Raw genomic sequence first — 27863 nt, forward strand, 5'->3', positions numbered from 1 at the left:
CATGATACTCTCCACCTCGCGGATGCTCCAGTCTTCCCAGCCTCCGCTTCAACTCCGAAACCCGGGCTTCCAGGATCTGCAGCTGGTGACTATTCAACTCCCGATTCCTCTCGCGCTTCCCTTCAACTCCCGACTCCTCTCGCGCTTCCCTTCAACTCCCGGCTCCTCTCGCGCTTCCCTTCAACTCCCGACTCCTCTCGCGCTTCCCTTCAACTGCCGGCGTCTCTCGCGCTTCCCTTCAACTGCCGGCGTCTCTCGCGCTTCCCTTCAACTCCCGGCTCATCTCGCGCTTCTCTTCCTGAACAATAGAGATCCAAGTCAGGATGGTGCGCCACTCGGCTGGGAATCTCAACAGATGCTGTTCCCATGTGTCTGTTGCTATTCGAGATGGTAGAGGTAGTGGGTTTGGAAGGTGATGTTGAAGGAGCTTCGGTGAGTCAATGCAGTGCATCTTGTAGATGGTACACGCTGCAGCCACTGTACTGCACTGGTGGTGGGAGTGAGTATTGAAGGTGGCGGATGGGCTGCCATTAAAGTGGGCTGCGTTGTCCTGGATGAAACAGACTCTCCAATATGAAAAAGACTGGCTGATAAATAATATTTTTTAAGGAAATGACTGGGGCCCAGTAAATTTTATTAGTTTCCGTCCATTTTCAAAAGACCTGCTCTTAAAAGTTATATTGGAACAAATCACATGAGTTGTTTGTAGTTGAATTGAATGTCTTGGCTCCTCACTCGGACACAAGGCTGACAAGAGGCAGTGATTGGACAATAGCTGGAAGCAATGAGCTGAAATGTTCTTCTGTGAATGAAACTGTTTCTCTTTAACCCGGAATGAATTATGCCAGAGGTAAAACAATACCAGGTTCAATTACATTGAATATACAGCACAAAAACAGGTCATTCAGCCCATCCAATCCATGCCAGTGTTTATACTTCACTTGAGCCTCCTCTCATTCTTTCTCACCTCACCCTCAGTGAATCCTTCTGTTCATTTCTCCCCGATGTGTTTACCCAGCTTCCCTTTAAATGTATCTATGTTATTCACCTCCACCGCTCCCTGTGGTAGCGAGTTCCACATTCTCACCGCTCTCTGGGAAAGAAGTTTCTCCCGAATTCCCGATTAGATTTATCAATCACTATTAAGTTGATGGCCTCTAGTTTTGCTCTCCCTCCTCCAAGTGGAAACATTCTCTGTGTCTATCAAAGCCTTTCAGAATTATAAAAACATCCATTAGCTCTCAGCCTTGTCTTTCCAAGAGTGAAGTGACCCAGCCTATTCATCGTCTCCTGGTGCATTAAACCTTTCAGAGTGAAAATCTGAAGACAAAAATGCTTTGTTCACACCTGAACTCAGCACAGTGAGAGAGCAGGGACAGAGTCACAAGGGAGCCTGAGGAGAGGAGAATCACTGAGAATGGCTGGGCTGGGCTGGGCTGGGCTATGCTGTGGGAATGAGATTGTTGATCAGACTGTTCATCACAGGGGTCTTGGAGTTAGGGGGCAGTGAGGGAGTTCAAGTGGCAGCCTTCAATAGAACAACAACCTGTATTTATATAACACCTTTAATGTAACAAAATGTGACAAAACGTCCTGTTTCTGTGCTGTATTTTCAATGTAATCGAGCCCAGTATGGCCATTAACTCTGACACAGTCCATTGCAGGTTCAAGGTCAAGGTCCCAAGGAGCATTTTGAAACAAAAATTGTTCAAGATTATGTCAGACATCATCCAACTCCATTTTTCTCAGTCGTTTCTGGGGTGTGGGTGGCTCATCCCAAATTGCCCTTGTTCAGAGGGCATTTAAGAGTCAACCACATTGCTGTGGGTCTGGGGTCACATGTAGGCCAGACTGGGTAAGGACAGAAGATTTTGCAACAATCGGCAATGGCGTCACTGTCATCATAAAACCTTAAACTCCAGTTATTCGTCGAATTTGAATTTTGCCAGCTGCCGTGGTGGCGAACTCGGGTCCCCAGAGAATTACCCGGGGTCTCTGGAATACCTGTCCACTGACATTGTCACTATCCTGCCGTCTCTCGAGCTGTAAATCTCTGTGCCCTAGACATTCCCTCCTCTCTATTGATTGTAACTAATTCATCCGACTTATCTCCTCCTGCTTTTTCCCAAGTTCTCCTCCCCTGAAGGTGCTGACTCTTGGGTTCAGTTTCCCCCAATTGCCCTCCCCAATCTGTCAACCAGGTGTCTAAATCTTTACACCTAAATTTAACAAACTGTTTCGCTAAGGGGGCTTCACAATCAAATCCAGTGACTACCCACATGTACTTTATGTCAGGGTGGGATCAGTGCGCCCCCCACCCCCACTTTCCATCCCAGTCCCAGGTGTTTGGAGACTGGGCTCCGGGTGAGTAATGGCGGCCGCAGCTCCCACAATCCCCCTTGTTGGGGAAACTGCTCTATCCGCCGCGTGGGCGGGCGGCCCGGGATTGCGCATGTCCAAGGGAGTGGGGAAGCAGCGCATGTGCGGGCGAGAGCCCACCCCTTCCCTTTATGATGAAGGATTGACCAATGGGAAGAATTGGAGGACCGGAAGGACTATCGTCCTTCAGCCAATCAGAGCGCGGGCTTTGTGTGAATGAAGATTGAGCTTCACACTGACTAAAACTTCCTCTTGTGTCCAACATCTGTGAGTAAAACACTTTCTTTTCTCATCCTGGGGGTAAATTATTGACTTGCAGGAACTGAAGGGAAAGGAAGTGAATCCAGGGAGGGTGCAGACTCTGGAAAGGTTGGCCCAGGTCTCTCTCTTAAAGACGTTGACATCCTTTGCTCCCTTAGCTTGACACATTTATTTGTCTGGCTAAAAGGATGGTCTCTTTCCTAATGTTCACTATTAAAGGGATGATTTCCCCAGGAGATTGCTGACTTTTAAGGGGGCAGTAAATGAATATAAAACGGAGATATGTCTAGTTGTTATATGATGCCTTGTCCATATATTATTTAAGGCCTTATAAACTTCATTTATTCTTATTTGTTGGTTTATAATATAGTATCGTACCTGCAGTTATATATTTCCAGCCAGAGTCATTATATTAGAGAAAGGTTATATTCAGCAACTCGAGTCCATGCGGAGTCACTGAGGAGCAATCCAGTCGGTCCCATTCCCTTCTATATCCCAGTTCCTCTGCAAGTTTATTTCCTTCAGGTGCCCCATCCAGTTTCATTTTGGAATCATTGATTGTCTCTGCTTCCACCATCCTCATAGGCAGTGAGTTTCAGGCCATTAACACTTGCTGCAGAATTAAAATTTCACTTCATCCACTCTGTATTGCTAATTAGTAAATATACATATATATAGACATAGATATTTAGGTTAGCTGCCTGTCTTAAGATTTTCAGGTCTCTGTGTCCAGGACAAGGAAGAGTGACCCTGCATCTGTCAACAAGCATGGGTTGGCACCTTCAGGAGAATTGGGAAGGTGTGTATTAGGTACAACAGAGTGAGAATGGAGGGAGAGTGTGTGGGACGGAGATTTACAGCTTTTGGAGAATGAGAGGGGAAAGAATGTTCCATACAAACTAGAATTGTCTCTTAATTTCTACCCTGTACTGACAGTGATGATTTTTGTAAATTCCTTTTACAGGATATCAGAAGGTGAAGATTTGCAGATAGAAATCTCAAAACAAGATTCACTTCAAGATCTGACAGACTAATTTGATTAATTGGGTCTTGAATATCATTGGCCCTTTGAACCGAGCAGGGAAATGTTTGTCTGTTCTGTCTGCTTCAAAAGGTTTTAAGCCTCGGTGTGATTGGAAAAGCACCGAGACACACACACCCGAATGAGGGTGTTCCAGTGCACTGACTGTGGAAAGAGCTTTAACCAGACATACCGGCTGTAAAATCATTGCCCCATTCACAGTGGGGAGAGACCGCATGTGTGCTTTGTGTGTGGATGTAGCTGCCTTTGCTCATTGAATCTGGAGAGACACAAAGATACGCGCACCATGGAGAAACCGTGGAAATGTAGGGACTGTGGGAAGGGATTCAAAGCCCCATCTGAGCTGGAGATTCATCGACGCAGTCACACCGGGGAGAGGCCATTCACCTGCTCTGAGTGTGGGAAGGGATTCAGTGATTCATCCAACCTGCTGATGCACCAGCGAGTTCACACTGGGGAAAGACCATACACCTGCTCTGAGTGTGGGAAGGGATTCACTCGGTTATCCAACTTGCAGACACACCAGCGAGTTCACAGTGGGGAGCGGCCATTCACTTGCTCTGAGTGTGGGAAGGCATTCACTCTGTTATCCCACTTGCAGACACATCAGCGAGTTCACACCGGGGAGAGACCATTCATCTGTACTGAGTGTGAGAAGGGATTTACTAATTCGTCCAATCTGCAGAAACACAAGCGAGTTCACACCGGGGAGAGGCCATTCAGCTGCTCTGAGTGTGGCAAGGCATTTAATCAGTTATCCCACCTGCTGACACACCAGCCAGTTCACAATGGTGAGAGGCCATTCACTTGTTCTGAATGTGCAAAGGGATTCGTTCAGTTATCCAAGCTGCTGTTACACCAGCGGGTTCATACTGGGGAGAGGCCATTCACTTGCTTTGTGTGTGGGAAGGGATTCACGCAGTCATCCACCCTGCTTTCTCACCAGCGAGTTCACAGTGGGGAGAAGTCGTTCATCTGTTGTGTGTGTGGGAAGGGATTCAGAGATACATCCAGCCTGCTGATACACCAGCGAATTCACACCGGGGAGAAGCCTTTCACGTGTTCCACATGTGGGAAGGGATTCACTCAGTCATCCAGCCTGCTGACACATCAGCGAGTTCACACCGGGGAGAAGCCTTTCACGTGCTCCACATGTGGGAGGGGATTCACTCAGTCAACCAACCTGCTGACACACCAGCAAGTTCACAAGTGATTCCAGGGGTTGGATTCTTCTGTTATTGCTGCTGTTAATCACATCCAGGACTGAACCATGTTCATTCTCACTCTTGGTGAAGTGGGAGGGTCAGAGGGTTTCTTTCTGCTGAACTGGCCGGTCTCGTGACTTTGTTTCCGGTGGGCTGATGTTCTTTGAGCCTGGGAGTGCACATTTCCACTGAAATGATGCACAAAAGCTAATAAAGTACATTTATTTTATCCTGGATAGCAAATAGTGTTTTTCCTACCACTACAGGTGGATCTAAAATAAATACATTTGTCTGTGTTCCATTGAGTCTACAGCAAAGGGCCAGGCCAGTCGGCTCAATTGGTCTATGTCGGTATTTATGCTCCACATGAGCTTCCACCCACCCCTCTTCAACTCCCTCAATCAGCATATCCTTCTATTCCTTTCTCCCTCATGGATGTATCTAGCTTCCCCTTAAATGTATTCATGCTATTCACCTCAACCACTCGATGTGGTAGCGAGTTCTACATTCTCACCACTTGCTGGGTAAAGAGGTTTCTCATGAAATCCCTATTGGATTATTGAACCCCTTCATCATCTTAAAGACTTCCATCATGTCACCCTTCAGTCTTCTCTTTTCCAGAGAAAAGCAGCCCCAGCCTTTCCTGGGGGTTAAATGCTCTCAGTTCTGATATTATTCTTGTGAATCTTTGTTGCCCCTTCTCCAGTGCCTCTATTTCCTTTTTCTAAATGGAGATCACAAATGTTGACAGTACTCCCAGTGTAGTCTAACCATGGTTCAAAACAAGTTGAACAGAACCTCCCTGCTTTTCAATTCTATCCCTCGAGAATGGAACCCTATATCTGGGCCCCACGCTTTAGGAAAGATGTGAAGTTCTTTGAGAGAGTGCAGAGGAGATTGACAACAATGGCAGCAGGGATGAGGGACTTAAGTGAGTTGGAGAGATTGGGGCAACTGAAATTTTTCTCTTTGGATCATGGAGTCATTAAGATATACAAGGAGACGCTTCAGCCCATTGAGTCCATGCTAGCTCTCTGTAGAGCAATCCAGTCAGACTCATTTCCCCATTCTATCACTGAATCCCTTAAAGTTTATTTCCCTCAACTGCCCATCCAATTGCCTTTTGAAATTGTTCATCATCTCTGCTTCCACCCCCCTCATAGCGATTTTCGGGTCATTACCACTCGCTATGTGAAAATATTCCTCCTCACATCCCCCCTGCATCTCCTGCCCAAAACCTGAAATCTGTGTCCTCCTCATCCTTGTACCATCAGCGAATGGGAACAGCTTTTCTTTGTCCTCCTTATCTAAACCTGTCATAATCTTGTACACCTCTATGGATTCTCCCCTCAACCTCCCGGATTCAAGGAAAACAACCTCAGCCTGACGTCTAAAATAAATAAAACAATGTATTAGTACCTGATATAAATCGGGAATATTTGATTTCTGTTTTAAAGATATGATGAATATGTTGTATTGGACAGTAAAGGAATTGGAGTAACTCACCCGGGTGATCAGTGGAATGTATCAATCTGGTATCCACCGACATTCTAGTGAAAGTCAGGGCGGTGTAGATGAGATGAATAAGTTGATAGATTTCTCTGGGAGATATTTACATCCTTACCTATGAATTTTGTTTTAAAGAAAACCACGTTTGACAGCCTGGCCACCACCTGAAATATCAGGATCATAACTGGGGGAGATAAGCAAAGACAGACACTCACTTTGATCTTTTGATCAGCACACCTGAAAGTTCAGAATATGTGGCCTGACATTGGGATATCGGTATGAGTGTGCAGATGTGATTTGTTACATGTGAAGACAATAGGACGTGTAAATTCATGGTGAAGTGGACTGAGGAATCGGTCCCAAACATACACAGCTACTTGACAAACAACATGACATGAAATGGTTAATGTGACCAAGAGAATGAGACAATATTTTGACATCATCAGAGCACTGACACATACTCCAGAGAGAAACTGACTTTAAAACAATCAGCATAGAATTAAACACACTGGTCATGGTCAACAAGTGACTAAAATTGAACTAACAGAGATAAAGATTTGGATTGGGTCAATTAAGGGCTTGGGAGAAATAATACTGAGTGAGAACTCTCCACAAGTTGGACAGGGGTAAGGAGAGAGCTGGAGAATCTTTTACATCCATGCTTGATCTGTTGCTTGAAACATATGTCCTTATGTACTAGTAACCTAGAACTCACAGCGCTCCTTCAGGAGAAGAAAAGATTGAGTAGATGTTGCCCCAGGCGGGGCCAGAACAGAACTGGAAAATAACGGAGTGAAATTGAGTGAGGGGTCAGAGGGAGAGTTCTCCTCCCCCTCAAGGTGTGGGCTGTAAGAATCCTGGGGGACCCCCTACTTCGGGTTTTCTTGCTAATTAGTGAACACTAAATTAAAAACTATGACTGACTGCATTTATTTTTAATTTGATTGTTACACTTCTGTTTTTATTCCTGTTGTGATTAGTCTCTGGGTGAGGATGGTTGACAGCTGACAGGATGGGAAATTGTGGTTTGGGTCTTCAATGACCAAATGTTTTATTGATCTGAAAGTTGCAAAAGGGGACAAACTTCAGCAGAAATCTGGCAGAGCTAAGAACAGATGACTTGTTATGTGGGAACAGGGAGATGAACAGCTCCCAGAGGACAGAGAAAACTAGAGTGCCTTGAATCGTAGACCACACCTGGGTGTCAAGGCCACCATGTTTTCACTGCTTGGCATGGGAATGCTGACTCTCTGTACCGGGGACGGAGTGTGGGAAGCCAATTATTTGAGAGTTTGACGTGGCTTGGGCGGGTACAGATGGTTCAATGACAGGTTTTGTAATTGGTCCGTTCAAATGTTAGCTCGGCAATGATTGGGTTAAATCAGTCTCCCTGGACCTTGTGATGTAAAAAAGTATCAGAAGGGATTCCCTGAGCACAGATTTGTAGAGGTTTTACATATTGCATTGACTGGTGCCATGGCATCAGGGGGCAGACCAGGGAGCATTTATGTGGAGATGGTGCTTCTACCCAGAGTGTAATGGTAATGCTGCTGCTCTTTGATACTACTGCTCAGACATGAGCATGTGTCAGGTCTTATTTATACTGAATAAAATCTAACCACTGTCACCAATAAGGGTTATCACTGTGAATCATTTCAGAATTTGGAGAAGGGGATAAAGGGTTAATTGACTCCCTGACCCCCATTTTCTAACATCGCTGTGTCAAAAATAAAATCTCATCTCCCCCTCTGGCTCCTTTGCCAATTACCTTAGAGGGACTCACTTTCTGTTAAAGAGCCTGCCAACCCCTCACCCACTTTCCCTAAAGTGCAGGAATCTAATCATGAAAAGCCCAGAAAAATCAAATATTTTTACTGACAAAAGGTTATTAATGAAATTGAACATGGTTAAATAAAAAACAGAAAATTACTTGAGCATCAAAGACAACCAGAGTAAAAGGATGTGCACAATGTTCTGGACCCAAATGGTTTCTCTTCTGTAACCTGTTCCCGTGACTTCCCGCTTTGGACACAGGAGCACTGATCCCCAGGGGTCGGGTCGCCATCAGCCCCGGTCACCCCCTCCTGTGCCCCGATTGCTTGGAGGCCCATTTCCCAGTCAGTCCTCCAGCACCTTCCTGTCTCTCTATCAGTGTGAGGCCCATGGCAGTTTCCCAACAGGGGCACAGGTCCCGTTATTCTCAGCTAAATTCAGCCCTCAGCTCCATCGCCTGGCTGTCATTGACACCAGCATTAGAGAGATAGAAAGGTGCTGGTGGCTCAGATGGGAAGTCGAAGCTTGTGGCTCTGAACCAACACTTCAACATTTGTCACTCAAACACTTGTTTTTGTACTGGGGTTTTTATTATTAGATTTAGACACTGGAGGCAAAGGGTAACTTTCCGTTTCTAACTTTGTATTGTCTATAGTGTCAGCCATGGCTCAGTGGGTAATACTCTCATCTCTGGGTCAGGAGGCTGTGGGATCAAGTCCCACTCCCGGGACCTGACGACAAAAATCAAATCCCACAATCCCAGTGCCAGCACTGAGTGAGTACTGCATTGTCAGTGCAACCTTCTCTCGAATGAGATGTTAAACTGCCAGCCCTGTCTGCCCTCTCAGGTGGATACAAAAGATCCCACAGCCACTGTTTCGAAGTAGAGCAGGGGAGTTATCCCCGGTGTCCGGCCCAATATCCATCCCTCAATCAACTTCACTAAAAACAGATCATCTGGTCATTATCCCATTGCTGTTTGTGGGATCTTGCTGTGTGTAAATTGGCTGCCGTATTTGCTGCATTACAACAGTGACTACACCTCAAAAGTCCTTCATTGGCTCTAACGCTTTGGGGACGTCCTGTGGTCGTGAAAGGCGTTATAGAAATGCAAATCAATTGTTTAATTGTCAGCAAACTTGGAGATATTACCCTCTGCCCCTCATTGAAATCATTCATAGAGATTGAGAGCTCATTTTGTGTATTAACCTCCTGTTTGACACCTTTCCGAACGCTTTTTGAAAATTCAAACACACCACATCCAAGATGAGGAATTTTATGTTTTAAAAAACACAGCGAGTTGTTGTGATTTGGAATTCACTGCCTGAAAATGCCCTGGAAGTAAATTCAACTGTATCTTTCAGAAGGGAATGGGACAGATTCTTGAAAGGAAAAGAAAATTGCAGGGTGATGGGATTAATTGGACAGCTCTTTCAGAGAGCCGGCAGGAGCACAATGGGCCGAATGGTCTCCTCCTGTGCTCTATGGGCCTCGTGTGCATTTAAAGGGAGGGGATCATCTTCATTGTGGGTGACATATTAAAGAAAGCAGTGCCTCACCTTCTCTGCATGTTTAGTTTAACACTTAAATCTCCCCTTAACATTCTCTGAAGTGGCAGATGGAATTTAATACAGAGAAGTGTGAGGTGATATGATTTGGCAGAAGGGGGAGGGAGAGGAAATGTAGACGTAAATAGAACAGTTCTAAAGAGTGAGCAGGGGCAGTGGGACCTGGGGGTTCATGTGCAGAGATCATTGAAGGTGGCAGGTCAGAGGGATTGAGAACAAAAGCAGGGAAGTTATGCTGAACCTTTATAAAGCTCTGGTTAGGCCACAACTAGAGGATTGAGTCCAGTTCTGGTCACCACACTTTAGGAAGGATCTGAGGGTCCTTGAGAGGGCGGAGAGGAGATTTATCAGAATGGTTCCAGGGATGAGGGATTTTAACCACAAAGTTAGGTTGGAGAAGTTGGGGTTGTTCTCCTTGGAGCAAAGGAGGTTGAGTGGAGATTTTATAGAGGTGTAGAAGATTATGACAGGTTTAGATAAGGTGGACAAAGATACTCCCTTCCTAACATCACTGTGGGTGTGCCTACACCACATGGACTGCAGTGGTTCAAGAAGGCAGCTCAACACCACCTTCTCAAGGGCAATTAGGATGGGCAATAAATGCTGGCCTCGCCAGAGACACCCACATCCCATGAAAGAATGAAAATTAAAAGATATGGGGGGAAATTAGGTGGAATGTTTTTACACAGTGAGTGGTAATGACCTGGAACTCGCTGTCTACGAGGTGGGTGGAAGCAGAGACAATGAACGGTTTCAAAAGGAAATTGGATGGGCAGTTGAGGAAAATAAATTTTCAGGACGACAGGGATAGAAAGAGGCAATGGGATTGACTGGTTTGCTCTGTAATAAGTCGGCATGGACACGATGGGCTGAATGGACTCCTCTACCCTAATGACTCTGTGATCTAAAAAGAACAATTTCAGCTGCTCCAGTCTCTCTAGCTGACTGAAGACCCTCATCCCTGGTGCCATTCTTGTCAATCTCCTCTGCACCCTCTCGAAGAACTTCATATCTTCCTAAAGTGTGGGACCCAGATTTAGGGTTCCATTCTAGAGTGATAGAATTGAAAAGCAGGGAGATTATGTTCAACATGTTTCGAACCTTTGGTTAGACTACACTGGGAGTACTGTCATCATTTGTGATCTCCATTTAGAAAAAGGAAATAGAGGCACTGGAGAAGGTGCCACACAGATTCACAAGGATAATACCAGAACTGAGAGCATTTAATCCTCAAGAAAGGCTGGGGCTGCTTTTCTCTCAAAAAGAGAAGACTGAAGGGTGACCTGATGGAAGTCTTAAAGATTATGAAGGGATTCAATAATCCAATAGGGATTTCATGAGAAACCTCTTTACCCAGCAAGTGGTGAGAATGTGGAACTCACAACCACAGCGAGTGGTTGACGTGAATAGCATGAAAACATTTAAGGGGAAGCTAGACACATACATGAGGGAGAAAGGAATAGAAGAATATGCTGATGGCAGGGGGAGATGAAGAGGGGTGGGTGGAGGCTCATGTGGAGCATAAATACTGACAGAGACCAATTGAGCTGCCTGGCCTGGCCCTGTGCTGTAGACTCAATGGAACAGAGACAAATGTATTTATTTCAGATCTACCTGTAGTGGTAGGAAAACACTATTTACTATCCAGGATAAAATAAATGTCCTTCATCAGCTTTTGCGGATCATTTCACTGGAAATTTACACTCCCAGGCTCCACTGGAAGCAAAGTCGTGAGACCAGCCAGTCCAACAGAAAGAAACCCTCTGACCCTCCCACTTCACCAAGAGTGAGAATGAACATGGTTCAGTCCTGGATGTGATTAACAGCAGCAATAATAGCAGAATCCAACCCTGTAATCACTGGTGATCTCGCTGGTGTCTCCGCAGGCTGGATAAATGAATGAATTCCTTCCTACATTCGGAGCAGGTGAACGGTCTCTCTCCGCTGTGAACTTGCTGGTGTGTCAGCAGGTTGGCTGAATTACTGAATCCCTTCCCACACTGGGTGCACACGAACAGTCTCTCCCTGGTGTGAACTCGCTGATGTGTCAGCAGGTTGGATGAATTACTAACACCCTTCCCACACTGTGTGCATACAAACAGCCTCTCCCCGGTGTGCACTTGCTGGTGTCTCCACAGGCTGGATGATGTCGTAAAGCTCTTCGCACAGTGAGAACAGCTGAATGGTCTCTCCTCAGTGTGAATGCGCTGGTGGGCCATCAGAACTGCAGCACTTTTGAAGCTGCTCCAACAGTCAGAACATTTAAAGGGTCTCTCATTGTTGTGAGTCACATGGTGTCTCAGCAGGCTGGATGACTGAGTGAATCGTTTCCCACACACGGTGCAGGTGAACGGCCTCTCCCTGGTGTGAAATCGCTGGTGTGTCCACAAGTTGGATGAATCACTGAATCCCTTCCCACAGTCAGAGCAGGTGAATGGTCTCTCCCCACTGTGAACTCGCTGGTGCTTCTGCAGGGCGGATGATTCACTGAATCCGTTCCCACACTCAGAGCAGGTGAACGGCCTCTCCCCGGTGTGAAATCGCTGGTGTGTCTGCAGATGGGAAAACCGAGTGAAACCCTTCCCACACTCGGAGCAGGTGAATGGCCTCTCCCCGGAGTGACTGCGTCGATGGGTTTCCAGCTCAGATGGGAATTTGAATCCCTTCCCACATTTCCACAGTTTCTCCATGCTGCGGGTGTCCTTGTGTCTCTCCAGGTGGGACAATTAGTTGAAGCCTCGACCACACACAGAACACATGTACGGTCTCTCCCCATTGTGAATGGTGCAATGGTTTTTCAGTCTGTGTTCCTGGTCAAAGCTCTTTCCACAGTCAGTGCACTGGAACACACTCACTCATGTCTGTGTGGCTTGGTGTTTTTCCAGTCACACTGATGTTTAAAATCTTTTGAAGCAGGCAGAACAGACAAAGTTTTCAAATGCTAGATTGAAATGCCGATGATATTCTGGTCCCAATGAATCAAATGACTTTGTCAGATCTTGACATGGTGTTTGGTTTGAGATTTCTGTCTGAAAATCCTCCCCTTAGAATAGCCTGTAAGAGGAGTTTGCAAAAGTAATCACTGTCTGGACAGTGCAGGAATTCAGAACAGACAATTCTAGTTGCTATGGAACATTCTTTCCTCTCTCATTTCACACAAGCGTTAATCTCTGTCCCACACACTCTCCTTCCATTCTCCCTCTGCTGTACCTAATATACACCCTCCCAATTCTCCTGAAGGTGCTGATTCACGGTGATCATCAGATCGATGCTCACCATTTCCCACAAAGACCTGAAAATCTTCATGCGGCTCACTCGGATATATATACATATATATATATGGAGATAGAGGGTGGATGTGAGCAAGACCTTTTATTAGACAGCGAGCGGTCATGCCCTGGAACTCGCTGCGTATGAGGGTGATGGAAGTGTAGACGGTCAAGAATTTGAAAATGAAATTGGATGGGTGCTTGAAGGAAATAAACTTGCAGGGGAATGGGACTGACTGGATTGCACTACAGAGAGTCAGCATGGACTCGAGTTGCCGAATGGACTCCTCCTGCATTGCAATGGCTCTTTTATTGATTCATGGGATGTGGGCATCACTGGCGACGCCAGCATTTATTGCCCATCCCTAAACGCCCTTGAGAAGATGGTGGTGAGCTGCTGCTCCTGGAAATTTTCACAGTACTATATTATAAAGGTAGAAATAATAAATAGGTTTTATTCCTGAACTGTAAATAATATATCTAATATGTACCATATAACAACACTAGACATATCTCTGTCTTATTTTAATTTACTGTCCCCTTAAATGTCAGCCATCTCCTGGGGAAACCACCCCTTTAATTGTGAACATTAGGAAAGAGACCATCCTTTTAGCCAGACAAATAAATGTGTCAAGCTGAGGGAGCAAAGGATGTCAATGTCTTTCAGAGAGAGAGAGAGAGACCTGGGCCAACCTTTCCAGAGTCTGCACCCTCCCTGGATTCACTTCCTTTCCCTTCAGTTCCTGCAAGTTAACAATTTCCCCCCCAGAATGAGAAAAGAAATGAAAAGGGGGAGAAAAGAAAGTGTTTTACTCATAGATGTTGGACACAGGAGGAAGTTTTAGTTGGTGTGAAGCTCAATCTTCATTCAGAGAGAAGAGGAGCAGCAGCAGCTTTGCTGGGCAGTAATGAGCAGGTGAACAAACTCATTGTCCAACTTCCACAGTTCATAGCACCCTCGCCTTTGAATCAGAGGGTTGTGGGTTCATGTCCCACTCCCGGAAACCAAGAACTGTGATTGTACTCAAAAGAGTTGCAATCTGTGACTGTTGATAACTCGAAAGAGTTTCCGCATTCAAACACAGGAGGAAGCTGCGTGTAGCCATTGGAACTGAACCCGCACCCTGATTGGCTGGAGGAATAGTGTCTTTCTGGTCCCCCAGCTGTGCCATTGGTCAATCCCCCGCATGTAAACAATCAGTGAGCGGAACCCGAGCGCATGTGGGGGTGGAAGAGACTTTGACCGCCAGCCGCGCTGAGCTGTTGTCCAATCCGCAGTATTTTCCTCCTGTATTGGCATTGCTCCCAATGGGACACTGTGTGCTGGGAACGCCCCTCTCAGTCATTGTGACGTCAAACAATGAAACACTAGCTGAATCAGCCAATAGGAATCAATCAGCTCCGCGGTGACGTCCTTGGGTTCCAGCCTGCATTGTTCATGCGACGGTGCGGGGTTGACCAATGGGAAGAGTTGAAAGAAGGAAGAACTCTGGTCCTCCAGCCAATCAGAGCGCGGGCTTTGTGTGAATGAAGATTGTGCTTCACACAGACTAAAACTTCCTCCTGTGTCCAACATCTGAGTAAAACAGTTTGTTTGTGTTGAAAAGAAAGAGAAGAGAAACAGACAGGGTTTGAGAGGTTGAGGTTTTCAGCAGAAAAGGGAAGAGTTCAGTAACTGAACAGTGAAGCTGTGAGTGGGAGATGGAGAGGAAGGAAGTCTGAGCAGCTGGGAAAAGAAGAGCAAAAAGGCTGAATGGGGGAATCTAGCAGTGAGAGATCCAGAGGCTGTGACTCTTGGGGCTGCCTGTGGAAATGGGCTGTGGGAAGACAGCTCATCGAAAAGCAGAGTCCTGCGGATGCTGGAAATCTGAAATCAAAACAGAAAATGCTGGAATTAAACAATCAGCAGGTCTGGCAGCATCTGTGTAGAGAGAGAGAGAGAAACAGAGTGAACGTTCCCAGTCTGTGACCTTTCATCCGAACTGGGAAAAGTTAGAGATGTCCTAGGTTTTGAGCGAGGGGTGGATGGAACAAGGACTAAAGGATAGGGTGGAAGACAGGAGAGGTTGAATGACAGAAAATTTACTCCTCCAGGGCCAAAGGGAATGGAGATGGGACATGAAATGAAACAATAGATGTGGCTGGAGCAGGTGTGCTATGCTTAAAGACATTGACTTCCTTTGCTCCCTCAGCTTGACACATTTATTTGTCTAGCTAAAAGGATGGTCTCTTTCCTAATGTTTACAATTAAAGGGGTGATTTCCCCAGGAGATGGCTGGCATTTAAGGGGCCAGTAAAATAATATAGGACAGAGATATGGTGTTGTTATTTGGTACATATTAGATATATTATTGATGGTTCTGTAATAAAGTACATTTATTATTGTTTCTGCTCTTCTAATACAGTACTATGGCTAAGTTATATTTTTCCTGTTATAGTCACTCGAGTCCATGCCATCTCTGTACAACAATCCAGTCAGTCCCATTCCCCTGTTCCTCTGCAAATGCCCATCCAATTTCATTTTGAAATAATTGACCATCTCCCACTCCCAGCACACTCAGAGGCAGTGAGTTCCAGGTATTCACCATATAAGTTGGGAGGGTGTATGTTCAGTACAGCAGAGAGAGAATGGATGGAGAGTGTGTCGGATGGAGATTTGCAGCTTTTTGTGAACACGAGAGGAAAGAATGTTCCATAGAACCTAGAATTGTCTATTCTGAATTTCTATCCTGTACAGACAGTGATGACTTTTGCCAACTCCTTTTACAGGATATTAGAAGGGGAGGACTTGCTGACAGAAATCTCCAAGTAAACATCACATCGCGATCTAACAGAGTCACTCAATTCATGGCACGTGAATATCATTGGTCTTTGAGATTAGAAGGAGAAATGTTTGTTCTGCCTGTGTCAAAACATTTTAAACATCAGTGTGACTGGAAAAGCACTGAGACACACACACCCGAGTGAGTGTTTCCAGTGCACTGACTGTGGAAAGAGCTTTAACCAGTTACAGAGCCTGAAAAAAACATCACACCATTCACAGTGGGGAGACACTTAACTTGTGTTCTTAAGTGTGGATGAGACTTCAGCTGATCATCGAATCTGGAGATACACAAGGACACCCGAACCATGGAGAAACCATGGAAATGTGGGGACTGTGGGAAGGGGTTCAGATCCCCATGTGAGCTGGAGATTCATCGACGCAGTCACACCGGGGAGAGGCCATTCACCTGCTCCTGATGTTCCACCAGCGCATTGACACTGAGAAGAGGCTATTCAGCTGCTCTCACTGCGCAAAGAGGTTTCGAACGTCATCCAAGCTGCAGACACACCAGCGAGTGCACACCGGGGAGAGGCCCTTCACCTGCTCTGCCTGTGGGAAGGGATTCACTCAGTCATCCAGCCTGCTGAGACACCAGAGCAGTCATATCAATGAGAGACCTTTTAAATGTACTGATTGTGGTGATGGCTTTAAAAATTCTATGGATCTCATGGTCCACCAGCGTATTCACACTGAGGAGAGACCATTCACCTGTACTCACTGTGCAAAGATGTTTAAAAGGTCATCGGACCTGTGGAGACACCAGCGAGTTCACACGGGGGAGAGGCCGTTCACTTGCTCTGAGTGTGGGAAGGTATTCTCTCAGTCACCACACCTGCTGACACACCATCGAGTTCACAAGTGATTACAGGGTTGGATTCTGCTGTTATTGCTGTTGTCAATCACATCCAGGACTGAACCAGGTTCATTCTGACACTTGGTGAAGTGGGAGGGTCGGAGGGTTTCTTTCTGCTGGACTGGCTGGTCTCACGACTTTGCTTCCAGTGGGCTGATGCTCTTTGAACCTGGGAGAGCACATTTCCACTGAAATGATCCACAAAAGCTGATGAAGAACATTTATTTTATCCTGAATAGTAAATAGTGATTGTTCCTACCATTGCAGGCAGATCTAAAATAAATACAGGAAGTCTCGGAAAACTCAGCAGGTCTGGCAGCATCTGTGCAGAAAGAAACAGAGTTAACGTTTCAAGTTCAATATGACTCTTCCTCAGAATTTCAGAGAGGGAGAAATGTGATGGGTTTGATGCTGTTGAGAAAGGGGGGAGGGTCAGGTGGAAAAAGAGGGAAAGTCAGGGATTGGTTAGAGGGCAGGCGAAATTAAATAACAAAAATGTCTTGAAACAAAAGGCAAAGGGAGAGGTAATGGTTGTAGTAAAGAAACAAAGCATTGCTCCAGTGTAAGTGTTAATGGCAGAATAAAGGACAGCTCTGTCTGAAAGCAAAAATCATGGAAACAAGATGCAGACTGGCACATGGCAAATAAAAGACTGAAAACAGAGAACAGAGTTGACGATCTGAAATTGTTGAACTCAATGTTGAGCCCAGGAGGCTGTAAAGTGCCTCATCGGAGGATGTGGTGCTGTTCGTCCAGCTTGTGTTGGGCTTCTCGGGAACATTGCAGCAGGCCAAGGACAGAAATGTGAGCATGAAAGCAAGGTGGTGAATTATAATGGCAGCAATTGGAAGGTCAGGGTCATGCTTGTGGACTGAGCGGAGGTGTTCCACAAAGAGGGCAGCAAACAGGGGACAGATGAATTAAAGAGAAACCATTTGGGTCCAGAACATTGTGCACATCCTTTTACTCTGGTTGTCTTTGATCCTCAAGTAATTTTCTGTTTTCTTTTAACCATGCTCTGTTTCATTAATAAACTTTTATCAGTAAAAATATTTGATTTTTCTGGACTTCTCATGATTAGATTTCTGCACTTTAGGGAAAGTGGGTGAGAGGGTTTGACAGGCTCTTTAATAGAAAGTGAGTCCCTCTAAGGTAATTGGCAATTTGCAGGGCCAAGGGGAAAAAGCAGAGCAGTTGGATCAATCAGAGACTCCTTTCAGAGAGATGGCAGGGGCACGATGGTCCGAATGGACTTCTGAAGCCTGTGAACCTGAGCTTCCTGCTTTTGTGCAGGTTAAAAGGGACAGATTTCATTTCAGTCTCTTCCCTGTATCTGTATTTAAAGAGACGGGTTTCTGTTCAGCTCTAAGTGACCGATATAACAATGTCTCCACTCTTCTGTATATTTAAACATGGAACGAAGCCTTGCATGGCCAAATATAGTCAACAGCCTGTCGCTCTCACTGGATGTCAAGAAAGTGTTTGACTGCTTAACAATAGCGGCATCCCCTGAAAATAATTCAAACACCACAACAAAAACAACTTGCATTCATATCGCATCTTTCAACATCCCAGGGAGATTCACAGGTGCGACTATCAAGCAGAAGATGACACCGAGCCACATGAAGAGATATTAGCTCAGATGACCGGTAGCTTGGTCAGAGAGGTAGGTTTTAAGGAATGTCCTAAAGGAGCAAAAAAGATCGAGGGGCAGAGAGGTTTAGGGAGGGAATTCCAGAGCATGGGGCCCAGGCAGCTGAAGACACGGCCCCCAGTGGTTGTGCAATAGAAACGGGGGATACTGAAGAGGCCAGAATTAGTGGAGCACAGATATCTTGGAGGGTTGTCGGAATGGAGAAGATTACAGAGATGGGGACAGTGTGTGTGACCACATGGTGATTTGAAAAAGAGGCCGTGGAGGGATTTGAACAGAATGGGCCTGAATTTAGCCCAATCAACATCCCATTCACTTTTAAAGAGGTAAATTGGGCCCAAGGAGGAGAATTTTAAAATTGAGGCATTGCTTGAGTGGGAGCCAATGTCGGTCAGTGAGCACAGAGGGCGATAGGTGAACGGGACTGAGTGTGAGTCGGGCAGCAGAGTTTCTCTATTGAAGAAAACTGGTCCCGTTCTGTACATTTCCCATCACACCTCTTATGTCTAAGATCAAGCTGACATCATCACATTCCATTGGGATTGCGCAATCCGTTGATGTCATCACATTCTATTGTGATGATGTCATAAGATGACATCAGCATGTTTGTGATTCCACAATCAGCTGACACCAGACTATAGACTTCATTGGGAGTGTGGGATTAGCTGACGGCTGCACATTGATTTATCATTGTGCAGTGAGCAGAAACAATCGTTTGTGTGAGTTTTTAAACAGAATTTTTAACTACATGTACAGAATTGATCTTCAGATCTGGAAAATGATCTGGATCTGGAACATTTACCACTAAAATTAACAAATTTGCTAGTGCAAATGTATGTGACCTTTTTCGACGACAGTTTGTTATCATTGTTTACAATAAATTGTTGTTGAGAAAAAAAACATTGGGTGAAAGTCTCCCAGTGTAAACAAATGCTTTCAAAAGTTCGGGTATTTCTGAAAAACGAGACAGGCTGTTGAAGTTTTTTCTCTTGCACTCATCAGGACAGATGCAAGAATACCAAATGTGAAAGGGAACAACAATTTATGCTGACTGAGAAACAGGGTGTTGATCGGTTGGCACATGGACTCTGATTGGTTGATGGGTTGCCATGGGAAATGCACCAGGGAACAATTGTCCCCAAGCTTTTGTTTAATTGAAAAGGTGAAATGCCTGGACAAATTCCTTTAGTCTGCAGAGGATCAGGCTCTGTGAACAAGTAAAAAAGATTCCAGGATCTGGATCTGGTCTGCATCTTCACCAAATGTAATAATTTCTCTCAGATCTGAAATCCCTTGTCTGGATCTGGAAAAAATTATTAATTTTGCTTCCAATTTCCACCCCTCCATCATTTTCACGTGGTCCATCACTGACACTTCCCTTCCCTTCCTTGACCTCTCTGTCTCAATTTCTGGTGATAGACTGTCCACCAATATTCATTACAAGCCTACCGACTCCCACAGTTACCTTGACTACAGCTCATCACACCCCGCTTCCTGTAAGGACTCCATCCCATTCTCTCAGTTCCTTCGCCTCCGTTGCATCTGTTCTGATGAAGCCACTTTCAAAAACAGTTCCTCTGACATGTCTTCCTTCTTCCTTAACCAAGGTTTTTCACCCACGGTGGTTGACAGGGCCCTCAAGCGTGTCCAACCCATCTCCCGCGCATCTGCCCTCACAGCTTCCTCTCCCTCCCAGAACCATGATAGGGTCCTCCTTGTCCTCACTTATCACCCCACCAGCCTCCGCATTCAAAGGATCATCCTCCGCCATTTCCGCCAACTCCAGTATGATGCCACTACCAAACACATCTCTTCACCACCCCTGGCGGCATTTTGCAGGGATCGTTCCCTCCGGGACACCCTGGTCCACTCCTCCATCACCCCCTACACCTCAATCCCCTCCCATGGCAGCTTCCCATGCAACCACAGAAGGTGCAACATCTGCCCCTTTACTTCCCCTCTCCTCACTGTCCCAGGACACAAACACTCCTTTCAAGTGAAGCAGCATTTCACTTGCACTTCCCTCAATTTAGTCTGCTGCATTCGCTGCTCCCAATGCGGTTTCCTCTACATTGGAGAGATCAAACACAGACTGGGTGACTGCTTTGCGGAACACCTTCGATCTGTCCGCAAGCATGACCCAGACCTCCCTGTCGCTTGCCATTTCAACACATCACCCTGCTCTCATGCCCACATGTCTGTCCTTGGCCTGCTGCAATGTTCCAGTGAAGCTCAACACAAACTGGAGGAACAGCACCTCATCTTCCGACTAGGCACTTTACAGCCTGCCGGACTGAATATTGAGTTAAACAATTTTAGATCATGAACTGTCTCCACCTTCCCCACCCCCTTCCCGATCCCCTCTTTTCCAATAATTTATATATATTTTTCTTTTCCCACCTATTTCCATTATTTTTAAATGTATTTCCATCTATTGTTTCCATTTCCATCTCTACCTTTTAGCCTATTTCGATTTCCCCCCACTCCACCCCACTAGGGCTATCTGTCCCTTGCTCATCCTGCTTTCCACCCTTAATGTCCCCATTAGCACATTTCTTAGCTAATATCACCATTGTCAACACCTCTTTGTCCTTTTGTCTATGACATCTTTTGGCAATCTCCACCTATCACTGGCCCTCTATCCAGCTCTACCTGTCCCACCCGCCCTTAAACCAGCTTATATTTCACCTCTTTTCTATTTTTCCTTAGTTCTGATGAAAAGTCATTCGGACTCGAAACGTTAACTGTGTTCCTCTCCGCAGATGCTGTCAGACCTGCTGAGTTTTTCCAGGTTTTTTGTTTTTCTTCTAGATTTCCAGCATCCACAGTATTTTGCTTTTATCTTAGTAATAATTTCTTCCTTGGGCCATACCATATTTGTGTACTATGCTTGTTCAAATCCATCCGTTAGTTCTTCAGGTGTATTACAGACAGAAAAACAGGGATGAAAACATGATCTGTCGCTGCAAAGCAGAAAAAAAACGTGTTTATTAACAGCATCCATCTCCACATCTAACAACTGGCTCTGAAAACTCTGCTCACATTTTGACAGCTGTGACAAATTCCACCCCAGCAGCGGAGACAATCCACAACATTCGAAAACAATCAACATTCGAAATAAAACAAACTACAACAATCGAAAAGAAAAAGTCAATTCTCCCGATTTCCCAATGTGAACGGATCCCTTCAAAAATTCCAGGATTCGGATCTTCGCCGAAAACAAATCAGTTCTTCCGTAGGCCATATCCTGTCGGCGTACTGAGTTTTGTTAAAATCCATCCATGAGTGTCTGAGATAAATTGTTTACAGACAAACAGAATAACAGGGATGAAAACATTACTTCCGCCCATCTTCAGTGGAAGAGATACTTTCAGTACATTGAGCAGCCCCGATGTCTGTTCTCAGCCAGCATTACACAGGGGGAAAAGGGCTGGATTCTCAGACCAGCAAGTCAAGGCACCCTCTTTAAATGGCCACTTCCCACAATGGATTCAGTGGCCTCTGATGGGAAGCAGCCTCGGTCCACACTGGGAGTTCCTGCTCCACCCATCAGCTGCCTTGTGCTGACTCATGCTGCTGCTGGACGATCTGTCTGTAAGGATAGGAGTGTGTCGACTTAAAAAGAAACCTGCATTTATATAGCGCCTTTCACCACCTCAGGGCGTCTCAATGTGTTTCACTGTCAATGCAGCACTTTCTGAAGTGTAGTCACTGTAGAAAACGTGGCAGCTAATTTGTGCACAGCAAGATCCCACAGACAGCAATGTGAAGATGACCAGATCATCTGTTTTTACTGATGTTGATTGACAGATAAATATCACCCCAGGCCACCGGGTGTGAACTCCTCCCCTTCCAATTGTGGCCATTCAGTCTTGTACATCCATCTGAGAGGGCAAACGGGGGGGCCTCGGGTTAATGTCTCACTCGAAAGACGGTCCCTCTGACAGGACGGCTCTCCCTCAGTACTGGCACCGGGAGTGTGGGCGCTGGATTATGGGGGCTCGAGTCTCTGGAGTGGGGATTGGAACCCCCCACCTCCTGACTCAGAGGCGAGAGTGCTACCCACCATCATGCCATGTTGAATAGAATCAGTGAGCTGGTGTTCTAGAATCATGGAATGGTTACAACACTGAAGGAGGCCATTCAGCCCATTGTGTCTGTGCCAGCTCTCTGCAAGAGCTACACACCCAGAGCCACTCCCCCCGCCTTTTCCTCATAACCCTGCCAATTTCTCCTCTTCAGATAATGATCCAATTCTCAGTTGAAAACCATGACTGAATCTGCCTCCACGTCCCTTCATCCCTAGGACCATTCTCGTAAATCTCTTCTGCACCCTCGCTAAGAATTTCACATCTTTCCTAAAGTGCGGGGCACAGATAGAGGGTTCCATTCTAGAGGGATAGAATTGAAAAGCAGGGAGGTTATGTTTAACCCCTCAGGAAAGGCTAGGGCTGCTTTTCTCGAGAAAAGAGAAGACTGAAGGGTGACCTGATGGAAGTCTTTAAGATGATGAAGGGGTTCAATAATCCAATAGGGATTTCATGAGAAACCTCTTTACTCAGCAAGTGGGGAGAATGTGGAACTCGCTACCACAGCGAGTGGTTGAGGTGAATAGCATGAATACATTTAAGGGGAAGCTAGATACATACATGAGGGAGAAAGGAACAGAAGGATATGCTGGTGGGGGGAGATGAAGAGGGGTGGGTGGAGGCTCATGTGGAGCATAAATACTGACAGAGACCAATTGAGCCGCCTGGCCTGGCCCTGTGCTGTAGACTCAATGGAACAGAGACAAATTTATTTATTTTAGAGCTACCTGTAGTGGTAGGAAAAACACTATTAACTATCCAGGATAAAATAAATGTCCTTCATCAGCTTTTGCGGATCATTTCAGTGGAAATGTACACTCCCAGGCTCAAAGAGCATCAGCCCACTGGAAGCAAAGTCATGAGACCGGCCAGTACAGGACATAGAGGCAGACTCACTGTCTACGAGGATGGTGGAAGCAGAGATGATCAATGCTTTCAAAATGAAACTGGATGGACATTTGAAGGAAATAAACTTGCAGGGGAATGGGGATATGGAGGAGGAATGGGACTGACTGGATTGCTCCACAGGGAGTCGGCACGGACTCGAGTTGCCGAATGGACTCCTTCTGTGTTGTAATGACTCTATGTCTGGAAAGATACAGTGTAGCTACAGTATTATAGTTCAAGGCTAGAAATAATAATCAATGTATTTTATTACAAAACCATATCCCACTTCACAAACTGTTAGAATGAACATGGCTCGGTCCTGGATGTGATTAACAGCAGCAATAGCAGGCAGAATCCAACCCCTGGAATCACTTGTGAACTCGCTGGTGTCTCCGCAGGCTGGATAAATGAGTGAATTCATTCCCACACTGAGAGCAGGTGAATGGCCTCTCCCCGCTGTGAACTCGCTGGTGTGTCTGCAGACTGGATAACTGAGTGAATCCCTTCCCACACTCAGAGCAGGTGAATGGCCTCTCTCCAGTGTGAACTCGCTGGTGCCTCAGCAGGGTGGATAAATCAGTGAATCTCTTCCCACAGATGGAACACGTGAACGGCCTCTCCCCAGTGTGAATGCGCTGGTGTGTCAGCAGGGTGGATGAATGACTGAATCCCTTCCCACACACAGAGCAGGTGAATGGCCTCTCCCCGGTGTGAACTCGCTGGTGTGTCAGCAGGGTGGATGAATGACTGAATCCCTTCCCACAGACAGAGCAGGTGAACGGCCACTCCCCGGTGTGAACTCGCTGGTGCATAAGCAGTTTGGATGACGTTCTAAATCTCTTTGCACAGTGAGAGCAGCTGAATGGTCTCTCCTCAGTGTGAATGCGCTGGTGGACCATCAGTACCTGAGAGCTTTTGAAGCCACTCCCACAGTCAGAGCATTTAAAAGGTCTCTCATTCGTGTGAGTGACATGATGCTGCAGCAGGTTAGATAACTGAGTGAATCCCTTCCCACACTCAGAACAGGTGAACGGCCTCTCCCCAGTGTGAACTGTCTGGTGGATCTGCAAATTGGATAATCGAGTGAATCCTTTCCCACACTCTGAGCAGATGAAGGGTCTCTTCCCAAAGTGAACTCGCCGGTGCCCCCGCAGGGCAGATGGCTCACTGAATCCCTTCCCACACTCAGAGCAGGTGAACAGCTTCTCCCTGGTGTGAACTCGTTGGTGCCTCCGCATGTGGGATGAATGAATGAATTCCTTCCCGCACTCAGGGCAGGTGAACGGTCTCTCCCTCGTGTGAACTTGCTGGTGTGTTTGCAGGTGGGATGAATCACTGAATCCCTGCCCACACTCCGAGCAGCTGAACGGCTTCTCCCAGGTGTGAACTCGCTGGTGTCTCTGCAAGTGGGATGAAGTACTGAATCCCTTCCCACACTCGGAGCAGGTGAACGGCCTCTCCCCGGTGTGACTGCGTCGATGAGTTTCCAGCGTAGACGGGAACTGGAATCCCTTCCCACAGTCCCCACATTTCCATGGTTTCTCCATGGTGTGGGTGTCCTTGTGTCTTTCCATGTTTGACAATCAGTTGCAGCGTTGTCCACACAGAACACGTGTACAGTCTCTCTCCACTGTGAATGGTGTGATGTTTCTTCAGGCTGTGTAACGGTGACAGCTGTTTTCACAGTCAGTGCACTGGAACACTCTCACTCGGGTGTGTGTGTCTCGGTGCTTTTCCAGTCACACTGATGTTTAAAACCTTCTGAGCCAGATAAAAGAGAGAAGCATTTCTCCTTCTAGATTCCAAGACCGGTGATATTCGGTTGTCATGAATTGAGTGATTCAGCCAGGTCTTGATGTGACGTTTGATTTCAGATTTCAGTCTGTAAATCCTCCCCTTCTAACAACCTGTAAAAGGAGTATACAAAAGTTATCACTGTCAGTACAGGATAGAAATTCAGAACAGGCAATTCTAGTTTCTATGGAACATTCTTTCCTCTCTCGTTCCCCAAAAACTGTAAATCTCCACCCCAACCATTCTCCCTCCATTCTCACTCTGCTGTACCTGATTTACACCCTCCCAGTTATCCTGAAGGCATCAGTTCATGATGATCGACAGATCCGTGCTCACTGCTTCTTGTCCAAGACCTGAGAACCTTCTCATAAGTATATTTACTGAGAAGGGACAGGGAGAATCTGAGGAAGAACTTTATTTAGGCAGCGAGTGGTCATGATCTGGAATTTCTGCGGAGGAGGGTGATGGAAGTGGAGGCAATCAATGATTTCCAATGAAATTGGATGGGTACTTGAAAGAAATAAGCTTGCAGGGGAACGTGGATAAAGAAGGGGAATGGGTCTGACTGGATTGTTCTGCAGAGAGTCGCCATGGGCTCGAGTTCCAAATAGACTCTTTCTGTGCCATAGTGGCTGCAAATGACCCACTTCTGACTAGAAAGAATAATAAATGAACGTTATTACAGAACCATAAATAATATATCCAATACGTAACATAAAACAACACTAGACATATCTCTGCCTCATATTAACTGACTGTCCCCTTAAATGTCAGCCATCTCCTGGGGAAACCACCCCTTTAATTGTGAACATTAGGAAAGAGACCATCCTTTTAGCCAGACAAATAAATGTGTCAAGCTGAGGGAGCAAAGGATGTCAATGTCTTTAAGAGAGAGAGAGAGAGAGAGAGACCTGGGCCAACCTTTCCAGAGTCTGCACCCTCCCTGGATTCACTTCCTTTCCCTTCAGTTCCTGCAAGTCAACAATTTCCCCCCAGAATGAGAAAAGAAATGGAAAGGGGGAGAAAAGAAAGTGTTTTACTCACAGATGTTGGACACAGGAGGAAGTTTTAGTCTGTGTGAAGCTCAATCTTCATTCACACAAAGCCCGCGCTCTGATTGGCTGGAGGACCAGAGTCCTTCCGGTTCTCCAAACCACCTCATTGGTCAGCCCTGAGCATGATGGGAAGATGGTGGGAGAGACTTTGCCGCCAGCCGCACTGAGCTGTTGTCCAATGAGAAAGGCTGGAAGACGGAACCGACAATGGTCCCCCGGTCAATCAGAGCGCGGCCTTTGTGCTGGTCGCTACCTCACTTCCGCACATGCGCATTCCTCCCGAAAATACGCAGGCTCACATGCGCAGTCCATCGGCTCCCCAGCACATGCGCAGCTTCCCCTCTATTTTGGACATGCGCATTCCCGGGCCGCCCGCCGGCGCGACGATTAGAGCGGTTTCTCCAGCGCGGGGGATTGTGGGAGCTGCGGCAGCTTTACTCATCGCGAGCCCAGTCTCCAAGCTCCTGGGACGGGGATGGAAAGTGGGGTTGAGGGGCGCAGTGACCCCGCCCTGACACAAAGTACATGTGGGTAGTCACTGGATTTGATTGTGACGCCACCTTAGCAAAACAATTTACTAACTTCAGGTGTAAAGACTTAGACACTTGGGGACATATTGGGGAGGGCAGCTAGGTGAGTGTGAAACTGGACCCAAGAGTCAGCACCTTCAAGGGAGTAGAATTGGAGAAAAGCTGGAGGAAGATAGCAGGATCAATTAGGTTCGAATGAATTCGTAGGCTGGAGGAAGTGTGTGCGGGGCAGAGATTTATAGGTTTAGAAAGAGTATAATTTTCACATGATCATGATCTTGTACAACTTCATCTGAGCTTTTGACAAATTTTGTTTTACAATTACCCAGTGGAACACCTTGGGGCGTTTTATAATGTTAAAAGTACTGTATAAATTGAAGTTGTTGTGTCATTGAAGGTTACCACTTGAACTGCCCACTGCCCCCAATTCCAAGACCCCTATCATGAATAGACTGATCAAATGTCTCATTCACACAGCATAGCCCAGCCCAGCCCAGTGACTCTCCTGTTAGACAGTTTTTAAAAAAATTCAGATGTAAAGATTTAGACAACTGGGTGACACGTTGAGGAGGGCAATAGATGAGTGTGAAACTGAACCCGAGAGTCAGCACCTACAGGAGAGGAGAATTGAGGGAAAAGCTGGAGGAGGATAGTCGAATAAGTTGTTGTCAAAATCAAAAGGAAGGTGGGCGTGTGTTGGGGGGGACATAGTTCTATTGTTTAAGTGGGAGAAACATGTTTCATGACAACTCGGATTGTCAGTTCCGAATTTTTACCCTGTACTGATAGTGATGACTTGATTACATCAACCCTATCGCACCCTGTCATAATCTTAAAGTCCTCTGAGGTCATCCCTCAGCCTTCTCTTTTCCATAGAAAATATTCCCAGCCTGTTCGATCTATCCTGTAACTGAAACACTCTTAGTTCTGGTATCATCCTTGTGAATCTTTCTTGCACCTTCTCGAGGTCCCCTGTCAGTGTTAAAGGGGGATGTAACTAAAATTGGTTACAGGTGCCGAATTATTCGGCTCAAAGTTGACCCCCTAAGTTTCAAATTGACCTTTTCAAATGCTTTAATTTGAAAGAGTCTTAACCATCAGACAAGGTAGGACTCTGAAATAACAAATAATATCAATGTTTATTTAAAGAAAAAGGCATACTTATGAAATA

The 27863-nt window shown here is 46.0% G+C and overlaps 4 protein-coding genes and 1 long non-coding RNA gene across 6 annotated transcripts in view; 3 read left to right on the forward strand and 2 right to left on the reverse strand.

The window, feature by feature from the left end:
- The window catches only part of LOC144697120 (uncharacterized), a 432856-nt gene that overhangs the window by 156254 nt on the left and 248739 nt on the right, over positions 1–27863 (forward strand). The gene's annotated exons all lie outside the window — the stretch shown is intronic.
- The window catches only part of LOC144697359 (uncharacterized), a 226542-nt gene that overhangs the window by 103396 nt on the left and 95283 nt on the right, over positions 1–27863 (reverse strand). The gene's annotated exons all lie outside the window — the stretch shown is intronic.
- Positions 1–27863, forward strand: part of LOC144697094 (uncharacterized) — a 391382-nt gene that overhangs the window by 92617 nt on the left and 270902 nt on the right. The gene's annotated exons all lie outside the window — the stretch shown is intronic.
- The window catches only part of LOC144697966 (uncharacterized), a 164609-nt gene continuing 139301 nt past the window's right edge, over positions 2556–27863 (forward strand). Inside the window, exons 1-2 of the mRNA XM_078569918.1 lie at positions 2556–2646; positions 3605–4883. Of these exons, the coding sequence (XP_078426044.1) occupies positions 3969–4883 (915 nt within the window). The 5' untranslated portion in view covers positions 2556–2646; positions 3605–3968. The remainder of the gene's footprint in view (positions 2647–3604; positions 4884–27863) is intronic.
- Positions 21187–26421, reverse strand: LOC144696972 (uncharacterized). Its single transcript, XM_078568700.1, has 2 exons — positions 26152–26421; positions 21187–25220 (listed from the first exon to the last, which is right to left on the reverse strand). The coding sequence occupies exon 2, from the start codon at positions 24885–24887 to the stop codon at positions 23682–23684; it is 1206 nt and encodes a 401-aa protein (XP_078424826.1). The 5' UTR covers positions 24888–25220; positions 26152–26421; the 3' UTR covers positions 21187–23681.

Source organism: Cetorhinus maximus, chromosome 23, assembly GCF_964194155.1.
Source record: "Cetorhinus maximus chromosome 23, sCetMax3.hap1.1, whole genome shotgun sequence".
Lineage (NCBI taxonomy): Eukaryota > Metazoa > Chordata > Chondrichthyes > Lamniformes > Cetorhinidae > Cetorhinus > Cetorhinus maximus.

Coding starts and splice junctions, on each gene's coding strand:
- LOC144696972 (XM_078568700.1), bottom strand. CDS start 24,887: ATGGAAAGACACAAGGACACCCACACCATGGAGAAACCATGGAAATGT.